This window comes from Adiantum capillus-veneris, chromosome 7 (assembly GCF_014529385.1).
Source record: "Adiantum capillus-veneris isolate H3 chromosome 7, ASM1452938v2, whole genome shotgun sequence".
NCBI lineage: Eukaryota > Viridiplantae > Streptophyta > Polypodiopsida > Polypodiales > Pteridaceae > Adiantum > Adiantum capillus-veneris.
Genome location: NC_140937.1, coordinates 95,249,416 through 95,276,159, shown reverse-complemented (window position 1 = coordinate 95,276,159; position 26,744 = coordinate 95,249,416). Strand labels below are relative to the sequence as shown.

Sequence of the window (26,744 nt, the reverse complement as noted above, 5' to 3'; positions counted from 1 at the left end):
AATTACAAAGAACTAACACTAGAACACTAAGGAAAAAGGAAATAGGGGGGAGAGAGAGAGAGAGAGAGAGAGAGAGAGAGAGAGAGAGGCTGAAATCGGTGAAGGACAAAAGATGCAAAATAACCACATGATAATGGAAGAAAACCTCTAAGTGGACTAGTTAGTAGACACTGACACACAATTTAAGAACTACAATCTCACAAGAAATTTTTGCTGCTGTAAAAGGCACTATATGCTAAAATGTCGACTGATCTTACAATATGAAAAATTACAATTACAATAGGTTAAATTAGGAGGTCATTATTAACCTCTTTAACAGATATCTACATTTGTAATAGCCCTACAGACTGCAACTATCAGCTATGGCTTTCAGGAATGAGACTACATCCTCAGAAGATGGAAGTGAGTAGCGAGCGTTGGAGCGCTTGCGACCCACAGCACAAGAGAAATAATTATCTCCTTCTAGATCTAAAACAGAGGACCCTTCCTGTCTGCCAAAGTCATCCTCTAATACCTTGTCCTTCTTACTGACAGTCTTAGAATGGATCATCCCGTTCTCATCGGGCATAGTGCGGCCTTTAGATCGCCCTCCATTTGATTTTGAATTGCCTGGATTTCCTGATGATTTGCTTGAGCTTTTTGAAGCAGTCTTTCCCCCATCCTTTTGTCCTAGCCTACGGTCAGCTGAAGTTTTGCCCTCCAAAAACTTATGGTTGCTAATGAGCTCTCTCTCATACGGAAGCTCCGGTTCAAAGAATGTGTGAATGTCCTCATCCTGCATTAGCAAATTCATGAATAGAAAAAAGCAGTGCATTTCCATAAAGCTACATGCTGAGCCTAAACAGAAGAGAAAACATTGGAGGCCACTGAGAGTAGCAAACGCTCATGTCAGGACGTTTACGCAACACTGAACAGATTGAAAACAGAAGCCTTACCTTGCTCAGAAAGTGCCCTATACAAAGCACATAATCAATAGGCGTGAATATTCGCTTTCTATGTACAATTTCTCCAAGGATGCGATCGATTGCGGCACCCTGCATGGAAACCAATAAACACACGACAAACTTAGACATGACAAAGCTGGAGGTAGGTTAATTACACCTACATAATTATAAAAAGTAATTCCCTTGAACTATCTTGATGGCCTGCTCTTGCATAAGAGCATGAAAAAACTTTGCTGCCATTTGTGTCCTGCCCTGCCTTCATTATTCCATATTAGTCAAATTTTACCCAGGTATCATTTTCCTCTTAAAAAATGGTCGGGACTTGGATCGAATCAAATCTCAAAGAAACACCACCAGTAATTCAGCAACATCTTTGCATTTTTAAACACAAAGGGTTTCTCTTTGTAAAGTTTCAGAACAAGCAAGACTAGAGTTGTAAAGGGCTAGAGTTGTAAGTTGGCCACTTTACAAGAATTACCGCGTATCCTCTGTGTTTAGACTCCACTAGAGTTGTAAAGGGCTAGAGTTGTAAGTTGGCCACTTTACAAGAATTACCGCGTATCCTCTGTGTTTAGACTCCACTCGAGAGGCAATTACAGCTTGCACATTTTAAGAGCAAGGAGCACCACAGCCCACAACATTATGGACAGTTGAGCTTGGCTGCCTAAACTTGTAAAATGTCTCCCTTTGACTTGAAAGCAAAAGAGGAAAAAGACAATCAACCATGATTTACATCCATGTTGTATTCATGAAGGTGAGAAAGTTGAATCCTAACATGTGGAATCCAAATCCTATACTAGTCATGATAGTATCAAAATTAAACATTTTGAAATAAAATCAACGGAAAGATTAATTGCTAGGGTAGGTAGAGCGAAGGGCTATACCCTCCCAAGCCTGCAAAGGCTTGGATTGATGTTTGGAAACATTTCTATTACTACTATATCATCTGAGACAGATCTTCTCATTCTTGAAAAAACTCCTGATGAAGCTGAGATGTTGCATCCAGGGGAATGGTTGTTATCTCAATTTTCCAATAGGCGTATCTCGTGTCATTGAAACATCCTTTCCATGCCGTTTTGGGTTCCAATTCCTTTCATTCGTAGAAACTTTAGGTTATGTACATGTGAAACCAGCTTAACACTAGTCTTGTGAAAAAACAGCCACTTTTGTGGCTTTTTGAGACTTTTGTAAAAAAATTATCAACACTATGTTAGTTATCTAAATAGAAAATGGTTTTAGGGAATTATGCCCAACACTCAATATAAGTTGATAAAAAATAGTGCAAAGCTAATTGAAGGTCTAAAGGTGTCTTTCCATTGCCATCAATTTGTGCGGATGGACAAAATTTTTCTATTTTCTTTTGAAAGTAAATCAAATCATTGTTAAGCAGGCCCAAACTTCTTTGAAAAATCCCTCAATAGGTATGTGATAAATGTACCAAGCTTTTTTAACCCATATACAAAGACTGCCGATATTTTTTACTTCTCCAAATTAAGTGTTGAAGTGCAGTTCTACGTAAAATTTATTAACTTTAGAAAAGTAATTTTTTAATTTTTGAGCTTTTCATGTAAATTGTGTGTCTAAAAACCTTTTTCATATCTTGAACCCATAATTAAGAAGTTTCATGAAATTTTGATGACATATACAAAAGTTATGTTTCATTTACTAGAATCCTGATGTGAGCCATTTTTTGTGGCTTCAGCCAGTTTTGTGGCCCATTACAAGTCCAGTGTTAATCTCTCAAATGACCTTGCTTAATTATTTTGAGCAATAGTTCACGTATTTTACTCCCTATATATCTAATCTACCACAAAGTACTCTGGATAAGTTTAGAAATGTGTTACATTCTGCCTTTAGTATTATTTGTCACCAGACTGATTCATAACAAAAATATTTTAGAGCCCATCAATGTCAAAATCGAGACACCTAATGGAAATTGTTTATCGATACAGCTAAGAGATTTGCTAGAGACTGAACGTAGTTGTGCATCACACACACAAAAGAATAGCCAGCATGCTCACACCATTTCTGATCCAAGGTTACAAAAAATTACGCAGTTTCGAAAAGTGATACCTTTGAAACACCCACAGGACGAACCTCTACAGACCGGCCCCCTTGAACCACATCCACAGCTGTATTGGAGATGGGACCTGTCCATAAATGCTGTAGGAGGTCCTTTGCTTGCACTCGACCAAATTCTACATCTGTTCAGAGCATGTTGTTAGAGAGAACTGGTTGTACATGCTGCCATAACCTTTTTGGCCCTGATTTGCATACCTGCATATTTGTAGTTCCAAACGATTGATGTATCCCTAGTTTCTACATAAGAGCGTGGTGTCCTTTCACGGAAGTAGTCAAACACAACCTGTTGGATAAAACCAATGATATACACTTGGCTTCTCCGATTCAGAAATAATCAACTGAGTAAGCATGCACACAACTGACAATAAAAGACGTGACCAAAGCTATGTGTAGGACATTGCAGAAGTCTGGCTTGACCTACGACCCGTTCTTGTGTTCTGGTGCATGGCCCAGCATCACCTTAGCATGCAAGCCTTACCCTACAGCTTTTGAAAAGCAAATTCTAGCTACTAGAAAGAATCGCTTCATCAACTTCTCCTAGTTGAAAATAACACCATCTATTTGCAGCACATTCAGGAGGCAACTCAAACCTTGTATCACCCTACAGTTTGCAATCACGTACAGTACATTTGAAGGGGCACTGCTAGTGGAAGTTCAAGCATAAGAAAAGAATGGAGTCTAGGAGGGCCAATATTTCTTTGGCAATTTAAGGAGTCGAACCCATTCGTGAGCTTACAAGGATGAGGCGGGGGCAGGCCCTTGATCATGAAGGGCTAGTAGCAGAGCACTTTATATATGCGCGTGATACTCTGGCCTCCATATTTGCACATATTCAAGTGAGTAAATCCTGCCTACTTGAACATCTTCGAGCCCATATTGCAATCTGGGATCCCACGGATACCCAGTAATTATGGCAATACCTAGTCAAGACCATCTCGTGAACACCTAGGCTGGTCCAACATCCACAGACCTTGTCAGCTCCCAATGCCTTCATAAAGGTGTCATCAACCTGATTACGTGTGCTGAATGTAGAGCAAATGTCGATATTGCGTCCTCCCAAAACAGGTGATAACGAATGTGTTTGATCCGCGCATGGTACAGGGTGGAAGTTTGTCCAAATTTTGAGTAGGAAGTGGACCTATTTGACCAAAGTCTCTACAAGAGTTGTGAGCAAAAAAGAGAATTACAAGTCTTCTGTTTAGTGGCAGCCAAGCTAGGGTCTATGCAGCTCTACAATGGCTTTCAAACTCCTATGCTCTTACATTGGTGCTTTCATTTTTTACTGCTCTAATGCGTTTTTCCAGTATACTCAGACTCAATTAACTCAGAAAAGAAGAACTTTGAACAAAAGAAGCGCACAAAAAAAAATCAAGTCAGGGTTAGAGATCCAGCTAGTATTGCCATAAGACCAGATGCTTTTTTAGTATTGAGAACATGCAAGAACAAAGATCCAATGGCCTCCACATCAGACAAAATTGCCAAAAAAATAAAAAATGCCTCACAATCATACCTCTACACTCTCCATCCAGTCCATGTTCAAATGCTCAGGCATGGTGGTCTTCCAATCTCCACGTGTATGCCTAAGAAACATACCATTTTCAGCAGCTAGCCACAAATCGAAGCTCCCAAAGGCCTGTTAAAAGACCAATATTCTGAACCTGTAAAAAACTATACATGAATACTGAACACACAAATTCAGGCGAACACCAAAGGTTTGTTCCAACAAAGAAAAAGATTTTTACAGCTCAACAAGCAGGCATCAGTTTATTTTAACCAGATGATTCATTTTCCAGAATGTACTCTATCAATCCTCCCAAACTGTATCCACAGTGTTTGCCAGTTTCACACATGGATGCCCCTAGTTCGGATGGACTTACTGTTTAGTTTCATGTGCAATTTCGGGGTTGAATTTTTACTTTCGAGCATGACTTTTACAACTACATTAATTCATCTTACGTCTCAGAAGCATATGAAAAGGGTCAATAAACTCGATGATCTCGTGGATCACAATAGGCAGTGTATTTCCATTTATATTGCTCGACATCATTTGGGTTTGGGTAATCATTACCATCCTTTTTGAACGCAAATGTGTGATTGGCTTTGACCCTTTCTGCAACTCCTCCTTTGAATGCTAAAGAAAGATTGGCTAATAGCCCCTCTGTGAGCTTTCCTCGTTCAGATTTCAGAAAATGCAAAGCTACAACCACATTCTTGGGTATTGGAGGTATGCAATTGTTTGTGCATATGCAAAAAGATGATGGTTACTCACAAATGTCTTACATGCATATGGAAAAGTGGTTCTTGTTCTTTGGTGTGCTATCCTACCCTTCTATGGAGGCTAGTGGGTTTGTTATTGGGCTTTGTGGTCTATTTGAAGTCTTAGAAATGAGCTTTTGTTTCTTCAACCTCTAAGTGATTCTTTTCACTTCTTTTGAATGCCTCCTCGATAGTCGTTACACTACTCGGGACATCTCTCATAAGATTCTAGAGTTGTTTTTTGACTACTTTAGTAATTAAATATTTACAAAAAAAAGGAAAAAAGTGTGTGTCTGTGTGTGGGGTGGTTGGAGGGAAGGGGGGATATATGTACTCAATAAGTTCTTTCAAACACCTTTTTCGAAGACAGATCAGGTTTGCTTTATCACCTCATCAAGAACATTTCTATCGCTGCCACTAAGAACAACAATCGTGGTGTTGGGGTCCATGCAAAGGACAGAAAACACTTCATGAAGATGAGGGTGCAATCGAAGTTTCATTTCTCGTACTTGCTCTGGACCTCTCCGACCAGATCCTTCGACTTGTGAAGTCAAGGTTGAATTAAAACCCTGAAACAAAGTGTATCAAAGCTTAGTGGACAGTGCAAAAAACAGAGTGCTATAGTAAACCATGATTAGTTGGCGTAAACAGGAGGAGGAAAGATGATTAACCAAAATCAACAATCGATTTCTAGCTTCATGGTATTTGGCAACAGCTTCTCCAACAGGCAGTTGAGGAGGTATACGCATAATTCGTTGTTGAGCTTCATAAATTGTGTCATGCAGCTCACTGTACAACCACAGTTACAACCCATAAGCTAAGGTAGAGAACACAGCTCGAAACATAAACATGTTTTGTATTTATTTTGTTTTGATAAAAACAAAGTTCTTTAACCGTGGCAGAATGAAAATATTTTCTGCAAGGCTGTCCACTCAAAAAGAGTATTTCAAGTTGACAGTTGTTGCTCATCAAAAATATCGTCCTCATGAGTGCACAATCACCAAAACACAAAAACTAGCTTGCTGCTGCTGCTGCTGCACACACCTCCATCATGCTGCCTTCCATCGCCTCATGTGGTTGTCTCTCTCCCTCAAAGACCAAGATAATGTGGATGAAGAGGTGAAAGAACTCATGACTATGGTGGGGGTTAATGAGCAGACGCATACAAGGGCTTGGAGACTGGGCAATGAGAAAGGTGGGAGCAAGGGGGAAACCTCGAAGGAAAGGGCACTCATCCTCCGTTTCCCATCCATGGAAGCGAAGGACTTCTTGAGACCGACTCTAAAGAAGATAGGCATCTTTCTTGGAGATGATCTCACCCTCTCGCAGATTGCTCATATGCAAGAGGTAATGCTGGAAATTAGAGCGGCAAGGGAAAAAGGGAAGATTGCTTTTTACCGTGATGGAAGGGTGGTGATATTGGAGCGACGCTCTGCATGACGGTGCGAGACCTATGTGACCACACTAAAGATGGCAGCTTGGAATTGTAATGGGTCACTCCGTCTTGATGTAGGTGCCTTTGAGGATAGTTTCACTGGGAGAGACATCATTTTCTATTCTGAGACACATCAAGCCCCTGGGCAGTCCATGCCACAGGTGAGCGGATATAGATGGGAGACAGCTTGCAGATAGGAGACCAGATCAGAGCATCGAGGACGGGGCTCAAGTGGAGTGGTAGTTTTATATAGGGAGGAGTTGCAGCCATTGATATATATAGCGCGCAGCGATGAGCAGGCTAGGTACATGTGGGTGAGGCTAAGGGCACAGACAGGCAGATACCTCTACATTGCTATTGTTATTTTCCTCCTAGTACGTCAGTATATGCATCACCTAGAGGACAATCCCCCTTTGCTATTTTGGGTAATGACATATGGGAGTTTTCCAGGGATGGTGACATTATCATACTAGGGGACTTCAATGCTAGGACTGCCCATGATCAGATAGTATTCTATGATACTTCCAAGGAGATGCTTATGGGCCTATCCAGACTATCACAAGATGAGGAGTACACTGAGTATGGCAGATACTTGATAGATATGGGAACTGCACATGGATTGGCCATTTTGAATGGCCTACAAAGATTTTCTAAAGTTGGAGGTTTTACATGCTTTCCACATTAACATGGTGCTAGTAGAGTGGATTATGTTATGGCCCAGCCAGGTCTCATTCCATTCTTTCAGGATTTCATGGTGGGCACTAGGCCAGTTGGAGTAGCATTTGATCATGCTATCTTGTCTTTCACTCTTACGTTTCAGTTCATCAAAGCTCCATTAGGAGAGGTCCCCACACACACTCGGTATACCTTCGTGAGGGAGACGGATTCTGTGTATATCGATGAGATATACAAGCAACTATGCACTCAGCAGCCGGGACGGCCACTAGATGAACTCACTCAGACATTGACACAGACGCTCCATGATGCAACATCAGAGGCATACCCCCACAGCCAGCCTACACAAAGACGATCTGGGAGCATGCCCCAGAACAGTTGGTATGATGAGGAGTAAAGAGAGACGAGGATCAATTACAGAGGGAAGTGCTCAAGGGTATTACCACACAGACATTTACGAATTATCTTTCACCGCCTAGTGCGACAAAAGAAAAGGGCTTATCTATCTCAGCTAGAGCGGGATCTGTATCAGCTATTTATGAGTCAAGACTCACACGAAGCATGGAGGATATTCCATGAGCATTCACCACCACCAGCCCTCACCTCCACAGAGACATGGGGGGAATATGCCACATCTCTCTACACAGCATCAGGGCAGCCACCTTTGCTGGACCCACTAGAGACATGCCCTGAGACATGTACTTTCTTTACTGTCTTTACTGCCGAGAGGGTAAGGAAAGCCATCGACAGGGAGAGCACATGATCATGATGCTCTGGTAGCTGAGCACTTCATCCATGCCAGAGATATGCTTGCAGAGCTTCTTGCTATGATGTTTAATCGAGCCATGTATGAAGGCTTTCCTGAGACTTGGAGTATGTCTACGATTGTGCCTATTTTCAAGTCAGGAGATCCCATGATTCCCTGGAATTATCGCACCATCATGGTTGGTCACACATTGACTAGGCTGTATGCATCCGTTCTTGAGCAGGAGCTGAGTAGATGGGTAGAGCGAGAGGGCATACGAGCACCGGGGCAGGTAGGATTCAGGAGAGGTTTCTCCACTCTTGACCAGATTCTGACACTCAGAGCTATTATTGAGGAGGGTAGACACCATGGCAAGAGGATCTATTGTAGCTTTGTGGATTTCCGCAAAGCTTTTGACACAGTGCCGAGAGCCAGACTTATACGCAGACTACAGGACATGGGTGTGCCTATAGAGCTGATATGGGGTATTTTGGCTTTATACAGGCCAGTGATGGGGCGGGTACGCACTACTGAGAGAATGTCTGACATGGTCCACTCCACTATTGGAGTGAAGCAGGGATGCCCCCTATCTCTCACTCTTTTTGGGATGTATGTGGATGAGTTTTCAGACTATGTAGAGCGACAAAGAGACAGAGGGGCTCAGCTAGCAAGGACATGGATTCTGTTGTTACTATATGCTAATGATATTGTGTTGATTTTTGACTCTCCAAGGGGAATGCAGCGTCATTTAGATGCTTTGCACACATTTGCTCGTGACAGTGGATTGTTTGTCAACCTTGGGAAAACCAAGGTTATGGTGTTCAACACCACATCACAGTGGGTTAGGAGGTCAACACCCACAATTACGTATGGTCAGGAGACTGTGGAGTGCACAGATGCATACACCTATCTTGGGGTAGTCTTCACTGGACCGGTGTTTTCACTGAGGAGAGCATCAAAGACTAGACTGACGAGAGCCTAAGCAGCCTTGGGAGGATTGGAGAGGATGTGTTCGCAGGTTCAGTTCAAGGAACCGCGAAAAAAGCTCTGGCTTTTTGACACTCTAGTGACTCTAGCTATGCTCTACGGAGTTCAGGTATGGGGACCCTCAATAGACCATCATGGGAGATCTGGTAGCACAGATGGATGAAGATATATGGAGAGGCCTTTGGTCTCTATGATCGCTCGGATGATTTGGGCTAAGGCCTCAGTGCCGCATGAGATTATCCGAGCCGAGCTAGCCGCGTCCCCCCCCCCCGGTGATCGAGGCATTGACTAGATCAGTATCCTTTATACTCCCCAGAGACAGATACGCTCGGCTTGCCCTGGAGTCATCTCGACAACTAGCGCTACAAGGCGATACAGCATGTTTGTATGGACAGATGACAACGTGTTTTCGATCACATGGTTTCAACATGGATAGATTGCCTCTGTTTCAATACTCCCTGGATGCACCCTCTCCCTATCTCTAACACGGACAAAGATCACCAGACTCATAGGTCAGGATCTGATTCAGCTAGTTACCAGGAGCACATGGATACATATTACAACCGACACAAGAGTTGGGCACGAAGATGGCCTTCTACAGAGAGCATCTTTTCCAACTCATGGAGGACGGTTTTGTGACTAGACCTGTATACATGGATACGCACTTATCTCATGGGATACGATGAGCTATTGGGCGGATACGCACATCCTCCCATCAACTCCAGATTGAGTCTGGCTGATTTCGAGGAGTACTAGCAGGGGCCAGGATATGTCACCTATGTCGCTTAGAGCCAGAGACAGAGCTGCACTACACATGTCATTGCCCGGCGTACTATGAGATATGAGGCCGCTTCCATTGTCTGTTCAGAGAGGGTTTTGGACCATTTTCTAGAGTCATGCGATACGAGGATCAGAGATGTCTCGGATTGTTTTTACTAGAGTTGTGCAGACTTAGGGAGAGCTTGTGTAACAGACTTGGACACTCCAAGTCAAGAATCTATCGCGACAGCACCAAATAACCACTTCAAAACAGTTCACAGTTCACAATTTATTCGACACTGGCCCGGCGGACTTCCGTGCCTAGAGATATTGGCCCCAAAGACTGGCGCCCCTTTCGGTATTTCTTTTGTATTAATATGAGTTCAAAGTACAAAAGTGCGGGCAAGTGCTCACACTCAGACTCTGCGTCAAGATGCTCTGAGTTGTGTGAGGCCAGCCCAGCCCCCAAAAGCTTCTTTAAAAAGCTGCCCATAAAAACTGCCTCTAAAGGCTTTTAAAATAAAGCAAAGGAATTTCTCTCTTCTCAAGCTCGTATAAAATAAAGCAGCCTTTAAAAAGCCCCACTGTAGAACTTCAAAAAGCCAGCGTAGAACTTCTCTGCTGTCTGCTGTATAAAGCACCGCAAAAAGCGGATTTCCGTACAGCAACTCTTTTTCCCGCTTTTCTCGCCGCAAAACGCGGAGCTGATTCTGTACGGCATTTGCCACGTGTAATTTCTGCCGGCAGCCAGCCATGTCAGCGTGTGTGTCTAGTGGACAGGCCACGTCATCACATTTGTGACATACCCCCCTCTTGAAAGCATTGTAATTGCCCTCGATTACGCCTGCAAAACAGATAGAGGCCATAGCAGACACTAAATGTTAGTACCTACGCACTAGGAACACACATCTAGCACATGTACCAATCGACAATCACATCACACGACATCACAGGACATCACATGACATTCAACATTCATTCAGATCTTAGACCATGATTTATCGGCCATGTAGCTAGCAATCGCATCTAGATCCAGTCGGGACCTCATCGATGTCCGATTGACTAACCCCTATTGCAAACATGTCTATTCGAGATCAATTAGACCAAAATGCTGCAGTCATTTCGTCTATCAGTTCCTGCACTTAAAACCAAGTCAAGAACAAACAAATCAGTGTCATATTCCGGAATTTCATTATATAAAGTCATACAGCAGAATACTGTCAGCTCTCAGTATCCCTGAAGCTCAAAGAGACATCAGTGACTCTAGTATACAAAAATCAAGGCATCTGTTGACAAAGGAGCGGAGTAACTCCCCTCTTGTGCATCCCACTGCTCTAGATCTCCGGCCAAGCTGAATTCTGGGTTCCATTTGGAATAGACTATGCTAAACCAAAAGCTTCGAGGTAAAGTTTCACAATCTGAGGAGTATCTGCTAGGTCCTCCTCCTCCATCCACTTCGCATCCAATGCAGGATAGTTCTTGAAGTTAACCAAGAACCGCCTTCGGACTTCACCTTTATTCTTTGTGTCCTTATGTGCCAAAATCTGTTCAGGAACAAGGATCTCCTCGTTTTCTTCCACTTCGGGTTGCTCATCAGGCTCCCCATCATCAGGCATATCACCTTTAAAAGGTTTCAAAAGACTCACATGAAATGCATTGTGAATCCTCCAAGTGTCATGCAGTTTCAGTCGCAAGGAGACATCATTGATCTTTTCGGAGATCTGGAAAGGTCCATAGTATCTCATACTAAGCTTTGGAAAAAGCCTCTCCTTTCCCTTTTTCTTTCTCAGGCGTGCCTTCTCAAACGTAAGAGCACCCAATCATCCTCCTTCAATTTCAAATCGCGATGATGGCGATCCACTGCCTTTTTCTGTCGTTCTTGAGATTTCTGCAAAGCCTCGCGGACCTTGGCAAAAGCCGTGTCTAAGTCGCGCGTATACTCATCAGCTTCAAAAATCTTATCTTTCGTGCTTAGGAAGGGTGGAACCTTCACAGCACCTTCCACAATCTCAAATGGCGCCTTCCCCGTCGAAGAGAGTATGGTGTTATTATAGGCAAATTCCACCAAAGGTAGATACTTTTCCCATTGAGTCTTCTGATCCGAGATATAAGACTTCAATAAATCTAAAACCACTGAATTGGCATCTCAAATTGCCCGTCAGTCTGCGGGTGGAACGATGACGAGAACTGCAACCGCATGCCAATGTTCTCTCAAATTGCCTTCCAAAACAAACTCGTAAATCTGCAGTCCCTGTCGGAGACAATCGTCTCAGGCATGCCATGTAATCTGAAAATCTGGGCTACAAACAGTCACAGTCTTGCTAAGTGATCCGACTTGACTGTTTTCTTCAATGGAATGAAATGAACCTGCTTGCTAAATCTGTCAATAGCAGTCCAAGATACCATCGTGACCACTCTGTGTTCTTGACAGATCAAAAATGAAATCCATTGCAATACTTTCCCAGGGGCGGGTGGGTATGGGCAAAGGCTGTAACAATCCCTGTGCTTTATGCCTGTCAAACTCGACCTTCTGGCATACCAAGCAATTATGCACGAACTCTTCCACTCCAAGTCGAGAATCTACTACGACAACACCAAATAACCACTTCAAAACAATTCACAGTTCACAATTTATTTGACACTGGCCCGACGGAGTTCCGTGCCTAGAGATATAGGCCCCAAAGACTGGCGCCCCTTTCGGTATTTCTTTTTGTATTAATCTGAGTTCAAAGTACAAGAGTGCGGGCAAGCGCTCACACTCAGACTTTGCGTCCAGATGCTCTGAGTTGTGTGAGGCCAGCCCGTCTTTTTAAAAGTTACAGGGATGCCAAAAGTAGAGCCCCCAAAAGCTTCTTTAAAAAGCTGCCTCTAAAGGCTTTTAAAATAAAGCAAAGGAATTTCTCTCTTCTCAAGCTCTTATAAAATAAAGCAGCCTTTAAAAATCCCCAACGTAGAACTTCAAAAAGCCAGCGTAGAACTTCTCTGTTGTCTGCCGTACAAAGTGCCGCAAAAAGCGTATTTCCGTACAGCAGCGCTTTTCCCGCTTTTCTCACCGCAAAACGCGGAGCTGATTCTGTATGGCATTTGCCACATGTAATTTCTGCCGGCAGCCAGCCATGTCAGCGTGTGTGTGTCTAGTGGGCAGGCCACGTCATCACATTTGTGACAGCTTGCTTAGGACATCAGGGGAGAGACAGTCTCAAAGACAGATCACAAATTTCTTTACACCAGCCAAGGGAGAGCCAGAGGAGCAGTCATCACAACAGATCTCAGAACCCACCCACACTAGAGGTACGTTGGTTGATTGAATCATTGAGCTAGGCAGATCCAGACGCCCACTACCTCGAGGGGTCTCCCACCATCGATGAAGGATGCAGCAGAAGATCCAGATTACTCTAGCTTGACATGCAAGATGCCCAGTCAGAGTACTAACCATGGAGGATATTGATGAGATTCGACAACGATCGATGAGAGATTTCATTTGAACCCACATACCCCCCCCCCCCCCCCCCTCCCTCTATCTCGTTTCAATTCCGGATCAGCTTCAGATTCATTTTCTTAGTGTTTTAGTGCTTTAGTTTTAGTTCTTTGTACTTTCTGTACTCAGACATGGTATCAGATTCACCAATTGTAACTTTTTGGTCTCATACGTCATTTTGGCCTTTCGAAGACATTAATATAACATTTCATTTCTCTTCTTTCCTCTTCTCTCTCTCTCTCTCTCTCATGGGTCTCTCGCTGCTTTTAGGGTAATTGCTTTTTGGCTGTTTTTAGGGTTTTGTAATTGTTTCTTTGCTGTTTTTAGGGTTTCGAAATTGTTTTTTTGCTATTTTTTAGAGTTCCGTCGCTAGTTTTCAGGATTTCGTCACTATTTCTTGCTGTTTTTTAGGGTTTCGAAACCAGTTTCTGCTATTTTTTTAGGGTTTTGCCACTGTTTTTTCTGTTTTTTAGGGTTTCAAATTTGTGTATTGCTGTTTTTTAAGGTTTAACAAGCGTTTCTTGCTGTTTTTTATGGTTTCTTGTTTTTTTTTTTGCTGTTTTAGAGCCTCTCTCTCTCTCTCTCTCTCTCTCTCTCTCTCTCTCTCTCTCTCTCTCTCTCTCTCTGTGGAAGCATCTGAGAAGTGCCAATGGCTTCCCCCACGTGTAAGAAGACGCATTCCTCATTGGCTGCCCACAAAGTCTCTTTCATGCCGACGGGGAAGAGGATATCGGCAATAGAGAAGGAAATGAGAGAATGGAGAAATGAAGTGGAAGAGTGGAGGAAGAAGAGGAGCACTATTCTTCAAAGATGGACCGAAGAAAGAGATGGCATGCGTAGGAGGATCGCTTCGCTCGAGGAGAAAGAGGTCATCCAAGATTCCATCATCCGAAATCTACAAGGTGAGCTTCTTGAAGTCAAAAGTGGGCGACTTGAAGAAGGGGAATTTAAGCCTTCCATGATGGAGGAGCTGAACACAATTAAAGAACAAGTGCGGGTCATCAAGGAGGAGGAAAAGAAGTCATCTTGGGTCGAGGTCATCACCAAGACGCCAAGAAATGGATCGAGGTGGCCAAGAAAGGCAAAGGTAAAGAGGCTTCTTCTACACCTGCCATCATTAACATGACCCTCGAAGAAGAGCAAAGAAGGCGGTTACGTGCCTTACATGTGAGGGTCACCGGCCTCAAGGATGTCAATAATGTTGATAAAGAGGTCACAAGCTTCATGTCCATGATGGGAATGGAGAAGCCTTTACACACAAAGGCATGGAGGGTGGGCAAGAGAAGTGAAGGCCCGGGAGAGAACTCAAAGCAAAGAGCACTCATACTACGTTTCCCCTCCTTGGAGGAGGAGTGCTTGAAGAAGAGGCCAACCCTCAAGAAGACAAGTATTTTCCCGGTGATGATCTCACCCTCTCGCAACTAGCTCACATGAGAGAGGTGATGCCAAAGATTACAACAGCAAGGGAGAAGGGAAAGACTACCTTCTACATAGATGGTCGGGTGGTGATTGTAGAGCGACGCTCTACATGACGGTGCGAGACCTATGGGACCATATTGAAGATGGCAGCCTGGAATTGTAATGGATCTTACAGGTTGGATGTGGACGCCTTCGAGGATAGCTTTCGAGACATGGACATTATATTCTTCTCAGAGACTCATCAGGCCCCTAGACAGATGATTCCACATGTGACACGATATAGATGGGAGACAGCTTGCCGGACTGACACACAATCTGAGCATGGGGGCAGAGGATCGGGGGAAGTAGCAATATTATTCAGAGAGGAGCTACAACCACTTCTACACATTGTACGAAGAGACGATCATGCTAGATACATGTGGGTGAGGCTGAGCATAGGCCGATTTTTATACATTGCCATATGCTACTCTCCCCCTAGTACATCAGTCTATGCTGGGCCTAGAAGTCAGTTACCTTTCTCAATGTAAATTTCTCAATCCTAGACAATGACATATGGGAGTTTTCCAAGGATGGTGATTTCATCCTCCTAGGGGACTTCAATGCCCGGACGGGCAATGCTCAGATAGTGTTCTATGACACTTCAGAGGACGTCCTTAAAGAACTTGATGTAGGAGATTTGGGGCTTGATAGACATTCGCAAGATAGAGAGCAGACATAGTATGGGAGACATCTCACGGAGATGGTGACTACACATGGTTTGGCGATACTTAATTGCCTACAACGTTTTCCTAGAGCGGCTGGTTTTACATGCTTTCTACACAAGCATGGGGCCAACACAGTGGTCTATGTCATGGCACATCCGAGCTTCATTCCCTGCATTCAAGATTTCACAATAGGACCAAGACCAGTGGGTGTAGCAGTGGATCATGCTCTCTTGACACTTTCCGTCTCCTTTCAGTATAGTACAGCCCAGGTGTCAGTAGGGAGGACACATACCCGCTATACATTTACACCAGAAACCGACTGTGTTAATTCTAGAGGAGATCTATAGTCGTCTATGTACAGCAGCCAGGCCAGGACTCTCAGTGGAGGAGATCACCACTTTACTGATTGAGACATTGCATGATGCAACCATAGAGGCATACCCACACACTCAACCTAATCAGAGACGCCGTTCTGGGACCATGCCTCAAAACAGTTGGTATGACGAGGAGTGTTGAGAGACGAGAGCACAGCTTCAAAGAGATCTGCTCCTAGGGGTCATCAATCACAGACAGTCTCAGATAGCCTTCAGGTGCCTTGTGCGATGGAAGAAGCAAGCATTCCTCGCTCAAATGGAATGAGACTTATACCGGTTGTTCTTGAGTAGAGACTCAGGAGAGGCATGGCGTTTCTTTCATGAGCACTCCCCTCCCCTAGCGATATGTGTGGGGTCAGTATGCAACATCCTTATATACGGTCCCTGGACAGACACCCCTTCCAGATCCTCCTGAGCCATGCCCATCTGCGAGTACCTTCTTTACCACTGAGATTGTAAAGATGGCCATTGATAGGATGAGGACCAAGAGGGCATATGATCATGACGGTCTAGTAGCAGAGCACTTTATACATGCTAGAGATATGCTGGCAGAGGTTCTTGCAGTTCTCTTCAATCGTGTCATGTGTGAGGGTCTACCTGAGACTTGGAGACTGTCTACTATTGTGCCTATCTTCAAGGCAGGTGATCCTACGGAGCTTGGAAACTACCGTACTATTATGATTGGACACACATTGGCAAATGCATCTATCCTTGAGCAACAATCGAAAAGATGGGCAGAGAGTCAGGGCATACGAGCAGCGGGACAGGCCGGTTTTAGAAGAGGTTTCTCCAATCTTGACCATATTCTGACACTCAGAGCCATCATTGAGAAGGGTAGGGCACATGGGAGACGGATTTATTGTAGCTTTGTGGATTTCCACATAGCATTTGACATGGGGCCCAGAGCTAGATTGATGCGTAGACTACAGGAGATGGGAGTGCCCATTGAGTTGATTTGGGGGATCATGGCTCTATACAGATTAGTGGTGGGACATGTACGCATTCCAAAGGGGATATCTAACTTAGTTCACTCCAATATTGGAGTGAAACGAGGCTGTCCATTGTCTCCTACTCTATTTGGTATGTATATAGGTGAGGTTTCTGATTACATTTATAGAGAGGGTGACAGAGGTGCCCAGCTGGCAGAGACACAGATTCCATTGTTGTTATATGCTCATGATATTGAGTTGATCTCTGACTGACCAGAGGGTATGCAACGACACTTGGATGCATTACATAGCTTTGCGGAGGATAGTGGATTGTGTGTAAACCTTGGTAAAACCAAGGTTATGGTGTTTAACACCAAACCGTAGTGGATCAAGAGATTAACACCTACATTCACTTATGGTCAGGAGACTATGGAGCACACACTTATGTTGGAGTAGTCTTCACTGGGCCAAAGTTTTCTTTTGAAGAGAGCAGTAGAGACTAGAATGACTAGAGCGTATGCAGCCTTGGGAGAATTGGCGAGGATGTATTCGCAAGTTCAATTCCAGGAACCCTGAACAAAAGCTTTGGCTCTTTGATACCTTGGTAGCTTCAACTATGCTCTATGGGGTTCAGGTTTGGGTACCCTCTGTCGGTCAGGATGGGTGGAGAGGTATGGAAAGGCCCTTGGTATCTATGATCTCTCGGGTGATTAGAGCCAAGGGCTCCGTATCATTAGAGGGGAGTTAGCGGCCCCCCTATGGAGATAGAGGAGCTTACCATATCAGTCTCCTTTATGCACAGCTTATGGGATACTACCACATACAGATATTCCAAATTGGCCCTTGAGTCCTCCAGACAATTAGCTTTATAGGGGAACACATCATGCTGGTATGCACAGATGTCATCATGGTTCCAGATACATGGCTTTAGCATGGACAGCTTGCCTCCCTTCCAATACTCTCTTGATGCACCATCATTGTCTCTTACACGGGTGGAGATTACTAGACTCATTCGCCAGGACCTGACCCAGTTGGACACCAAGAGGACATGGATAGAGCCGCCACAGGAGTTGGGCACGAAGATGGCTTTCTATAGAGAGCATCTTCTTCAACTCAGAGGGGATTGGGTTTGTGATTCTTCCCAGCTATATGGATACACATCTATCTCATGGGTTACGGTGTGTGCCATTGGTCAGATACGCACATCTTCACACCAGCTTGAGATTGAGACTGGTAGATTCAAAGGGATACCAGCAGCTAGCAGGATATGCTGCCTATGCCATACAGAGCCAGAGACGGAGACACATTATATATGTCAGTGCATAATGTATTACGAGATACGGGGTCACTTCCACTGTCTATTCAGAGAAGGCTTCGGACCCTTCTCGAGAGTCATGAGCTATCAGGACCAGAGATGTGTTGGCTTGTATCTACTTGAGTTACACAGATACACAGATAGTTTACTAAGGAGATATGGAGAGAGACAATCCCAGAGACAGATGTCACGTGCACATCTAACCCTATGTGTACGTGGACAAGCTACTTCATGACATGGGTTCAGTTCAGTTCAGTTCGCTTAGGAAGTGTTCTCGCACTTTTGTGAGTCTGTTCGCAGACTGTGCATGCCCAGGCACTTAGAGTAGATGCATATCCTCTGATTACAGTCAGAACCCATTAGGAGCATTTATACAGTGCATAGACCTATTTTCCCTATTTTAGCCAATTTTCACTTGTTATTTTTAAGTGACTTTTGTTGGGAACTAGGTAGGGCAAACTTTGCAAGTGAGTATATAAGAAACCCTAGCGCTAGTACTTTCTGGCAGAAGAGGCAGCAGACCACCGTGGACGTGCACCTTCTCAGCAAGACCAGCAATCAACCTAGCGTTTTCAGCCAGCAAGAACCAGCCAGCGTTTTCAGCTTTGCAGATCAGCCCAGCGTTTTGCATGTGCAGCAACCTGGCGACAGTAGATGACAGATCAACCCTAGCGTTAGCAGAATTAGCAAAAGCCTAGCGCTTTTGCAACAGGACTCAGATTCAGCCCTAGCGTTTTTGGATCAGCCTGACCACCTAGCGTTTCAGATTCATCGCGTCAGAACCACAAGTAGCATCAGCGTTTTCAGTTTTCAGCATCAAGACACCGCAGTAGAAGCCCCGAACCTTGCAGATCTCACCTTCGCGCAACAGATCCTTGCCGCACAGTCAGATCAACGAGCGTTTGCAGTTTCAGCCCAGAAAACACAGATTTCAGCATCTGCGTTTTCAGCACGTCATCGTCGCATCGTCGTCATCGCCATTGTCACCGCATAGAGTCAGAATTCAGAAGATAAAGATTTGCAGAATTTCAGCCATTAGCATTTCCAAATTTCAGCCTGTCTCGTCGTCGACATCGTCGGCAAGTCCATTGCATTGTAGAGATTTGTGCAATCAATAGTAGACCGCTCTCGCCATAGAGAGTGGGGCCTTCGGAGGAGGGTTTGACAACATTCTGGTGTCGTATTCTTCTCTCTCTATCTCTCAGTCTTAGCACCTTCATTCACACTGTCATTCACTTTGTTTGTGATCATTTGCACTCTCTCACTAAAGGAACGGAAGGCTCTCCCTTCCGTAAGTAAAAGGAATCCTTGAGCATAGTTCGGAGCACTCATCTTGAGCAAAATTCAACATTCACATCCGCTGCACCTTACAACAGATTAGTGATTTCTTCACACCAAACACTGGACAGATAGAGGAGCAGCTACCACTGCAAAGCTCAACTCATATTCACAGCCGTGGTACTCTCATTGACCGAGAATTGGAACTAGGGAGATCAAGACACCCACGATCGAGGAGAGGAGCTTCACAGCATCGATGGAGCCATACTATTTCAACATCCAGAGTACAAATGAGGATGGATCCATCATCCATTGTATCTTTCTCTTGTATTGGGCACCCATTGTATCAATGATCACACATACCCCACACAGTTCGAGCTAGTAGCACTTCTAGATTCATTTTAGTATTTCTATTTTTGTACTCAAACACGGTACCAGATTCACAAGTTTGTAACGATTGGTCTCATAGTTCATTTTGGCCTTTTGAAGACGTTAATATATCATTTCATTTCATTTCATTTCTCTCTCTCTCTCTCTCACCTCATGCAATACTTTCTCGGACAACGCCCGATGCCGGCCATCCTCGGGCATGGATGATGATGATGATGATTTTCAGGCTAACAATTTGAGTCTTTTAGTTTTAGTCTTTCGCTTTACTTCATTTTAATTTTGTACCCAGACATTGGATTAGATCCACAAGGATTGTATCAATTTGGTCTCATAGGTCATTTTGGCCTTTTGAAGACGATTTAATATAATATTTCATTTCATTTCATTTCTCTCTCTCTCTCTCTCTCTCTCTCTCTCTCTCTCTCTCTCTCTGGTTTCTCAATAGGTGTCACTGTTCGAGGCCAAACCCTAAAACGCCGAGGGCTGACCTGTGCGAAACCCTAAAACGCAGCACGCCCTCCTCCTACTGCACCAGCGCGCGTACCTCTCTGCTGAGCTGCGCGCCACCTGCCTGCTGCATCGCCATCTCCTTATTCGTGGCTAGACTGCGCCCCCCCCCCCCCCCCCCCCCCCCCCCCCCCCCCCCCCCCCCACAGGTGCATTACAACGCAGACAGCGTGCAGTCACACCTGCAATATTTTCGGACCTACAAATTTTTTTCAGACCTGCAGATTACAAAATACAGAATTTACATTTTCATAATTCTCACGAGTTGCGGACCTGCAGGGAAATTTCAGAAATTCAGAATCACATAAATTTCAGCATTGACAGAAATTAGCACAAAAGAAAATAAAAAATGTATGATTGATATGGGGAACACACATGTATGCATTATGCGGGACAGAGATGTATGTGTGATGTGGACATAGATAGTGGGTTGACTTTGCAGAAGTGCAGATTGTATTTTTGATGGAGGTCATGACTGCTTCGCCGATATGTAAGCCCCATTCGAAAGGAACCTTTGTGCTTACAAACAAGTGGATTACACAAATGGAGAGGGAGATGAAAGACTGGAAAGCAGATATGGAGGGATGGTGGAAAGAGAAGGCCAACCTTCTTCAAATGTTTCTCAACGAAGGCGCGCAGTGGAAGCAAGAGAAAGAGAACCTGCACGCAAACCTACAAGCACTTAAGGCAGACTCCAAAGCACTTGAAGAAGAGGTCTCAACTCTCAAGCGAGAACTTGCTGATAGAGCGAGCAGTGGACTAGAGGAGGGGGAATTCCAGCCTTCGGTAGTAGAGGAAATCAAGGTCATCAAAGAGCTGGTACGGATGATCAAAGAGGAGGAGAAACAAAAGATGGTAAAGACGTCTTCGTGGATGGATGTGATCACGAAGACGCAAAAGAAGGCGGATGAGGCCGAGAAGTGGATAGAAGTCGCTAAGAAAGGCAAAGGGAAAGAAATCACATCTGTCCCCACTCCTACAATCATCAACATGACTCTAGACGAAGAACAACGAAGGAAAACTAGAGCTTTGCATATAAGAGTAACCGGTCTAAGAGACCGAGATGATGTGGAAGGGGAAGTTGAAGAACTTCTCCGCATGATGGGTAGTGAGGCTACTCATACAAAGGCATGGAGGGTGGGGAAGAAGACACAAGGCAATGGGGAGACTTCAAAGGAGAGAGCTCTAATCATCCGTTTCCCATCCATGGAGGCAAAGAAGGACTTCTTGAAGAAGCGTCCTACACTAAAGAAAACGGGCATATTCCTTGGAGATGACCTCACTCTCACACAGCTTGCGCATATGAGAGAGGTAATGCCAGAGATTCAAGCGGCAAGGGAGAAGGGAAAGACGGCCTTCTACAGAGATGGCCGGGTTGTGATTGTAGAGCGGCGCTCCACATGACGGTGCGAGACCTATGGGACCACCCTCAAAGTTGCCACGTGGAATTGTAATGGATCTATGCGACTTGATGTGGGCGCCTTTGAGGATAGTTTCAGGGGAAGAGACATCGTCTTCTACTCTGAGACACATCAGGCCCCTGGGCAGTCTATGCCTCACATTAGTGGATATAGATGGGAGACTGCCTATAGACAGGAGACACGATCAGAGCGCAGAGGGCGGGGATCAGGAGGAGTGGCAGTGTTATTCAGGGAGGAGTTGCAGCCATTGATACATATAGCCTGCAGAGATGAGCAAGGTAGGTACATGTGGGTGAGACTGAGAGTAGAGACAGAAAGATATCTTTACATTGCTATTTGCTACTTTCCCCCGAGCACGTCAGTGTATGCACCACCCAGAGGACAGTCCCCTTTCTCTATTTTGGATGATGACATATGGGAGTTCTCTAGAGATGGTGACATCATCATTCTAGGGGATTTCAATGCTAGGACTGCCCATCATCAGACAGTATTTTATGATACTTCAGAGGAGATGCTGAGAGAGCTGGATGCTGCAGAGACAGGCCTATCTAGACTATCACAAGATGGAGAACACACTGAGTATGGACGACACTTGATAGACATGGGGACTACACATGGATTGGCCATCTTGAATGGCCTACAGAGATTTCCCGCTTCAAGGGGTTTTACATGCTTTCCACATAGACATGGAGCCAGCACAGTGGATTATGTCATGGCACAGCCGAGCCTCATCTCTAGTATCCAGGATCTCACGGTTGGACCGAGACCTGTTGGTGTGGCAGTGGATCATGCTCTTGTGTCAATGACCATCTCTTTTCAGTTTAGTGTAGCACACAGGCTACGGACAGCAGCCCCTACTCGCTACACCTTCACGCGGGAGACAGACACTGTATACATTGATGGGATCTACAGACGCCTATGCACAAAAGAGCCAGGGCGACCTCTGGAGGAGCTTACTACTATATTGACACAGACACTACATGATGCAGTAGCAGAGGCATACCCACATACCCAGCTTGAGCAGAGACGCCATTCGGGGAGCATGCCCCAGAACAGTTAGTATGATGAGGAATGCCGGGACACTAGAGCTAGACTTCAAAGGGAGGTGCTTTTGGGGGACATCACTCACAGACAGTCACAGATTGACTTCCGACGCCTAGTGCGGTGAAAGAAGAGGGCATTTTTGGCTCGGCTAGAGCAGGATCTATATCAGCTGTTCTTGAGTCAGGACTCACGTGAGGCATGGCGGCTCTTTCAGGAGCACTCTCCCCCCCCCCCCCCCCCATCACTTCTACAGAGGACTAGGGCCAGTACGCATCATCTCTGTACACAGTTCCTGAGCAGCCCCCCCTTCCCGACCCTCCCGATCCATGCCCACACACATGTGCTTTTTTCACCGCGGAGATGGTGAGGAAGGCCATTGACAGGATGAGGACTGGGAGAGCATACGATCATGATGGTTTAGTGGCTGAGCATTTCACGCATGCCAGAGATCTACTAGCAGAGCTTCTAGCAGTTATGTTTAACCGTGCCATGTGTGAGGGCTTGCCTGATGCTTGGAGCCTATCTACTATTGTACCTATCCTCAAGTCGGGAGACCCTATGGAGCCTGGGAATTATCGCACTATCATGATTGGACACACATTGGCACGGTTGTACGCATTTATTCTTGAGCAGCAGGTGAGTAGATGGACAGAAAGGGAGGGGATACGCGCAGCCGGGCAGGCAGGGTTCAGGAGGGGTTTTTCTACTCTTGACCATATCTTGACACTCAGAGCCATCATTGAGGAGGGTAGATCGCGTGGGAGACGGATCTATTGTAGCTTTGTGGATTTCCGCAAAGCATTTGACACAGTGCCTAGAGCTAGATTGATGCGCAGATTACAGCAGTTGGGAGTACCCACAGAGCTCATTTGGGGGGTCATGGCATTATACATGTCAGTAGTGGGGCAGGTACGCACCTCAGAGGGTCTATCCACACCGATTCACTCCACTATTGGGGTGAAGTAGGGCTGCCCGCTCTCTCCTACTCTATTTGGTATGTATGTGGATGAGGTCTCTGACTACATTGAGAGAGATGGTGATAGAGGTGCACAGCTGGCAAGGACATGGATTCCATTATTGTTATATGCTGATGATATTGTGTTGATCTCCGACTCTCCGGAGGGGATGCGACGTCATTTGGATGCTTTGAATAGGTTTGCTCAGGAAAGTGGTTTGTCCGTCAACCTTGGTAAAACCAAGGTCATGGTATTTAATACCACCCCACAGTGGATCAGGAGGTCAACGCTAGCATTCACATACGGCAAGGAGACTGTGGAGTATACAGATGTGTACACTTACCTTGGAGTGGTTTTTAGTGGGCCAGCATTTTCATTGAGGAGGGCAGCAGAGACTAGACTGACCAGAGCCCATGCAGCATTGGGTAGATTGGAAAGGATGTGTTCACAGGTTCAATTTCAGGAGCCTCGGACGAAGCTCTGGCTCTTTGACACTCTGGTGGCTTCTACATTGCTTTATGGAGCTGAGATTTGGGGACCATCATTAGATCATCATGGGAGGACAGGCCGCAGTGATGGATGGGGGGACATGGAGAAGCCTTTGGTCTCTATGATCTCGCGGCTCATTAGAGCCAAGGCCTCAGTATCACGTGCTATTGTGCGAGCAGAGCTAGCTGCCCCACCACTAGTGGTTGAGGCGCTCACCAGATCGGTCTCCTTCATACACCGCATGTGGGAGCTTCCCAGAGACAGATATGCCCGCCTTGCACTTGAGTCCTCTCGACAGTTAGCCATGCAGGGAGATACAGCATGCTGGTACGGGGAGATGACATCATGGTTTCAGGCGCATGGGTTCAGCATAGACAGATTGCCTCCCTTCCAGTACTCACTGGATGCACCCTCTCTAACTCTTACATAGTCCAAGATCACCAGGCTCATCCGCCAAGACTTGACTCAGCTAGACACCAGGAGGACATGGATACAGCCAGCACAGGAGCTGGGCACGAAGATGGCTTTCTACAGAGAGCATCTCCTCCAGCTTACGGTTGATGGTTTTGTGACGAGGCCCAGATACATGGACACCCACTTGTCTCATGGGATACGATGTGCTATCGGCCAGATACGTACATCTTCACACCAGCTGCGGATCGAGACTGGGAGATACAGCGGAGTACCAGCAGAGGCTAGGACATGCCCCTTGTGTGACATCAAGCCTGAGACAGTTGCACTACACATGCCACTGCCCCGTCTACTACGAGATACGAGGCCGCTTCCATTGCTTGTTCAGAGAGGGCTTTGGACCATTCTCCAGAGTCATGCAGTACGAGGATCAGAGATGCTTGGGTTTGTTTTTGATCGAGCTACGCAGACACAGAGAGAGAATGATGAGAGGAGAGGCTAGCCAGTCCCAGAGACAGATCACAGATTTCTTTAGAGCTGCTATTGGCCACCCGGAGGAGTTACTACCACAGCAGAGCTCGTCGTCTCACACCAGAGGCACACTGATCGACCGAGCGACTGAGTTGGGAAGATCCAGACGCCCACGACTGCGGAGGACTACACAGCATCGACGGAGGCTGCATCAGAGGATTCGGATCACTTTGGCTCGACATGTAGGACGCCCGGTCAGACTACTGACCATGGAGGAGATTGATGAGATCCGCCAGCGACCGATGCTGGATCTCTTGTGATCTAGCTATCCCAGCTAGCTGTTGTTCACACCTAGTAGTTTAGGATTCCATAGTATTTTATTGTGACATTTGTCATTTCATTTTTGTCATTGTTGTCATCTTGTTACTCTGACTCTGACTTTGTATCAGATCCACCACATTGTAACTTTCTGGTCTCATAGGTCACTTTGGCCTTTTGAAGATGTTAATATAACATTTCATTTCTCTCTCTCTCTCTCTCTCTCTCTCTCTCTCTCTCTCTCTCTCTCTCTCTCTCTCTCTCTCTCTCTCTCTCTCTCTTAGGTTCACTTTCAGGAACCTCGAACAAAGCTTTGGCTTTTTGACACTCTAGTGGCTTCAACTATGCTTTTTGGAGTTTAGATATGGAGACCCCTCGGTGGATCACCATGGCAGATCTGGTAGCACTGATGGATGGAGAGGCCAGAGTCTTTATGATTTCTCGGATGATTCGGGCTAAGGCTTCAGTGCCACACGACATTATTCGAGCTGAGCTATCTGCTCCTCGTGGTCGAGGCACTTACCACATCAGTATCCTTTATGCACAGTTTATGGGACCTCCCCAGAGACAGATATGCTCGGTTGGCCCTTGAGTCCTCCAGACAGCTAGCGTTGCAAGGTGATACAACATGTTGGTACGGGCAGATGACATCATGGTTTCAGTTACATGGGTTCAACATGGACAGATTGGCCCCGTTCCAGTATTCCTTGGATGCACCCTCCCTATCTATCACACGGACAGAGATCACTAGACTTATACGTCAAATCTGATTCAACTAGTTATCACACGGACAGAGATCACTAGACTCATACGTCAGGATCTAATTCAGCTAGATACCAAGAGCACATGGATACAACCGATACAGGAGTTGGGCACGAAGATGGCTTTCTATAGAGAGCATCTTCTCCAGCTCACGGAGGACGGATTTGTGACGAGGCCTGGATACATGAATACACACTTATCTCATGGGATACAGTGTGCTATTGGCCAGATACGCACATTCTCACATCAACTTCAGATCGAGACTGGTAGATTTCGAGGAGTACCAGCAAAGGCCAGGATATGTCATTTATGTCATATTGAACCAGACTCTGCACTACATATGTCACTGGCCTCTGTACTATGAGATCCGTGGCCGCTTTCACTGCTTGTTCAGAGAGGGTTTCGGACCACTTTCTAGAGTCATGAGATACCCAGATCAGAGATGCCTAGGCCTGTTTTTACTCGAGCTACGCATACATAGGGAGACCTTGCTGAGGACATCAAGGGAGAGCCAGTCTCAAAGGCAAATCACATATTTTTTTACACCAGACAATCAACAGCCAGAGGAGTGCACACCACAACAGAGCTCAGCTTC

At 45.3% G+C, this 26,744-nt stretch overlaps 1 protein-coding gene across 2 annotated transcripts in view; it reads right to left on the bottom strand.

The window, feature by feature from the left end:
- Positions 1-207: 207 nt before the first annotated feature.
- LOC147454254 (alpha,alpha-trehalose-phosphate synthase [UDP-forming] 1-like) overlaps positions 208-26,744 on the bottom strand; it is a 124,291-nt gene continuing 97,754 nt past the window's right edge. For both annotated transcript variants that reach the window (XM_086516259.1, XM_086516258.1), the window contains 7 exons: positions 5,954-6,071; positions 5,672-5,851; positions 4,537-4,659; positions 3,222-3,309; positions 3,018-3,148; positions 936-1,034; positions 208-775 (listed from right to left, as the gene is read on the bottom strand). In XM_086516259.1, coding sequence (XP_086372385.1) covers positions 341-775; positions 936-1,034; positions 3,018-3,148; positions 3,222-3,309; positions 4,537-4,659; positions 5,672-5,851; positions 5,954-6,071 — 1,174 coding nt within the window. In that variant the 3' untranslated portion in view covers positions 208-340. The remainder of the gene's footprint in view (positions 776-935; positions 1,035-3,017; positions 3,149-3,221; positions 3,310-4,536; positions 4,660-5,671; positions 5,852-5,953; positions 6,072-26,744) is intronic.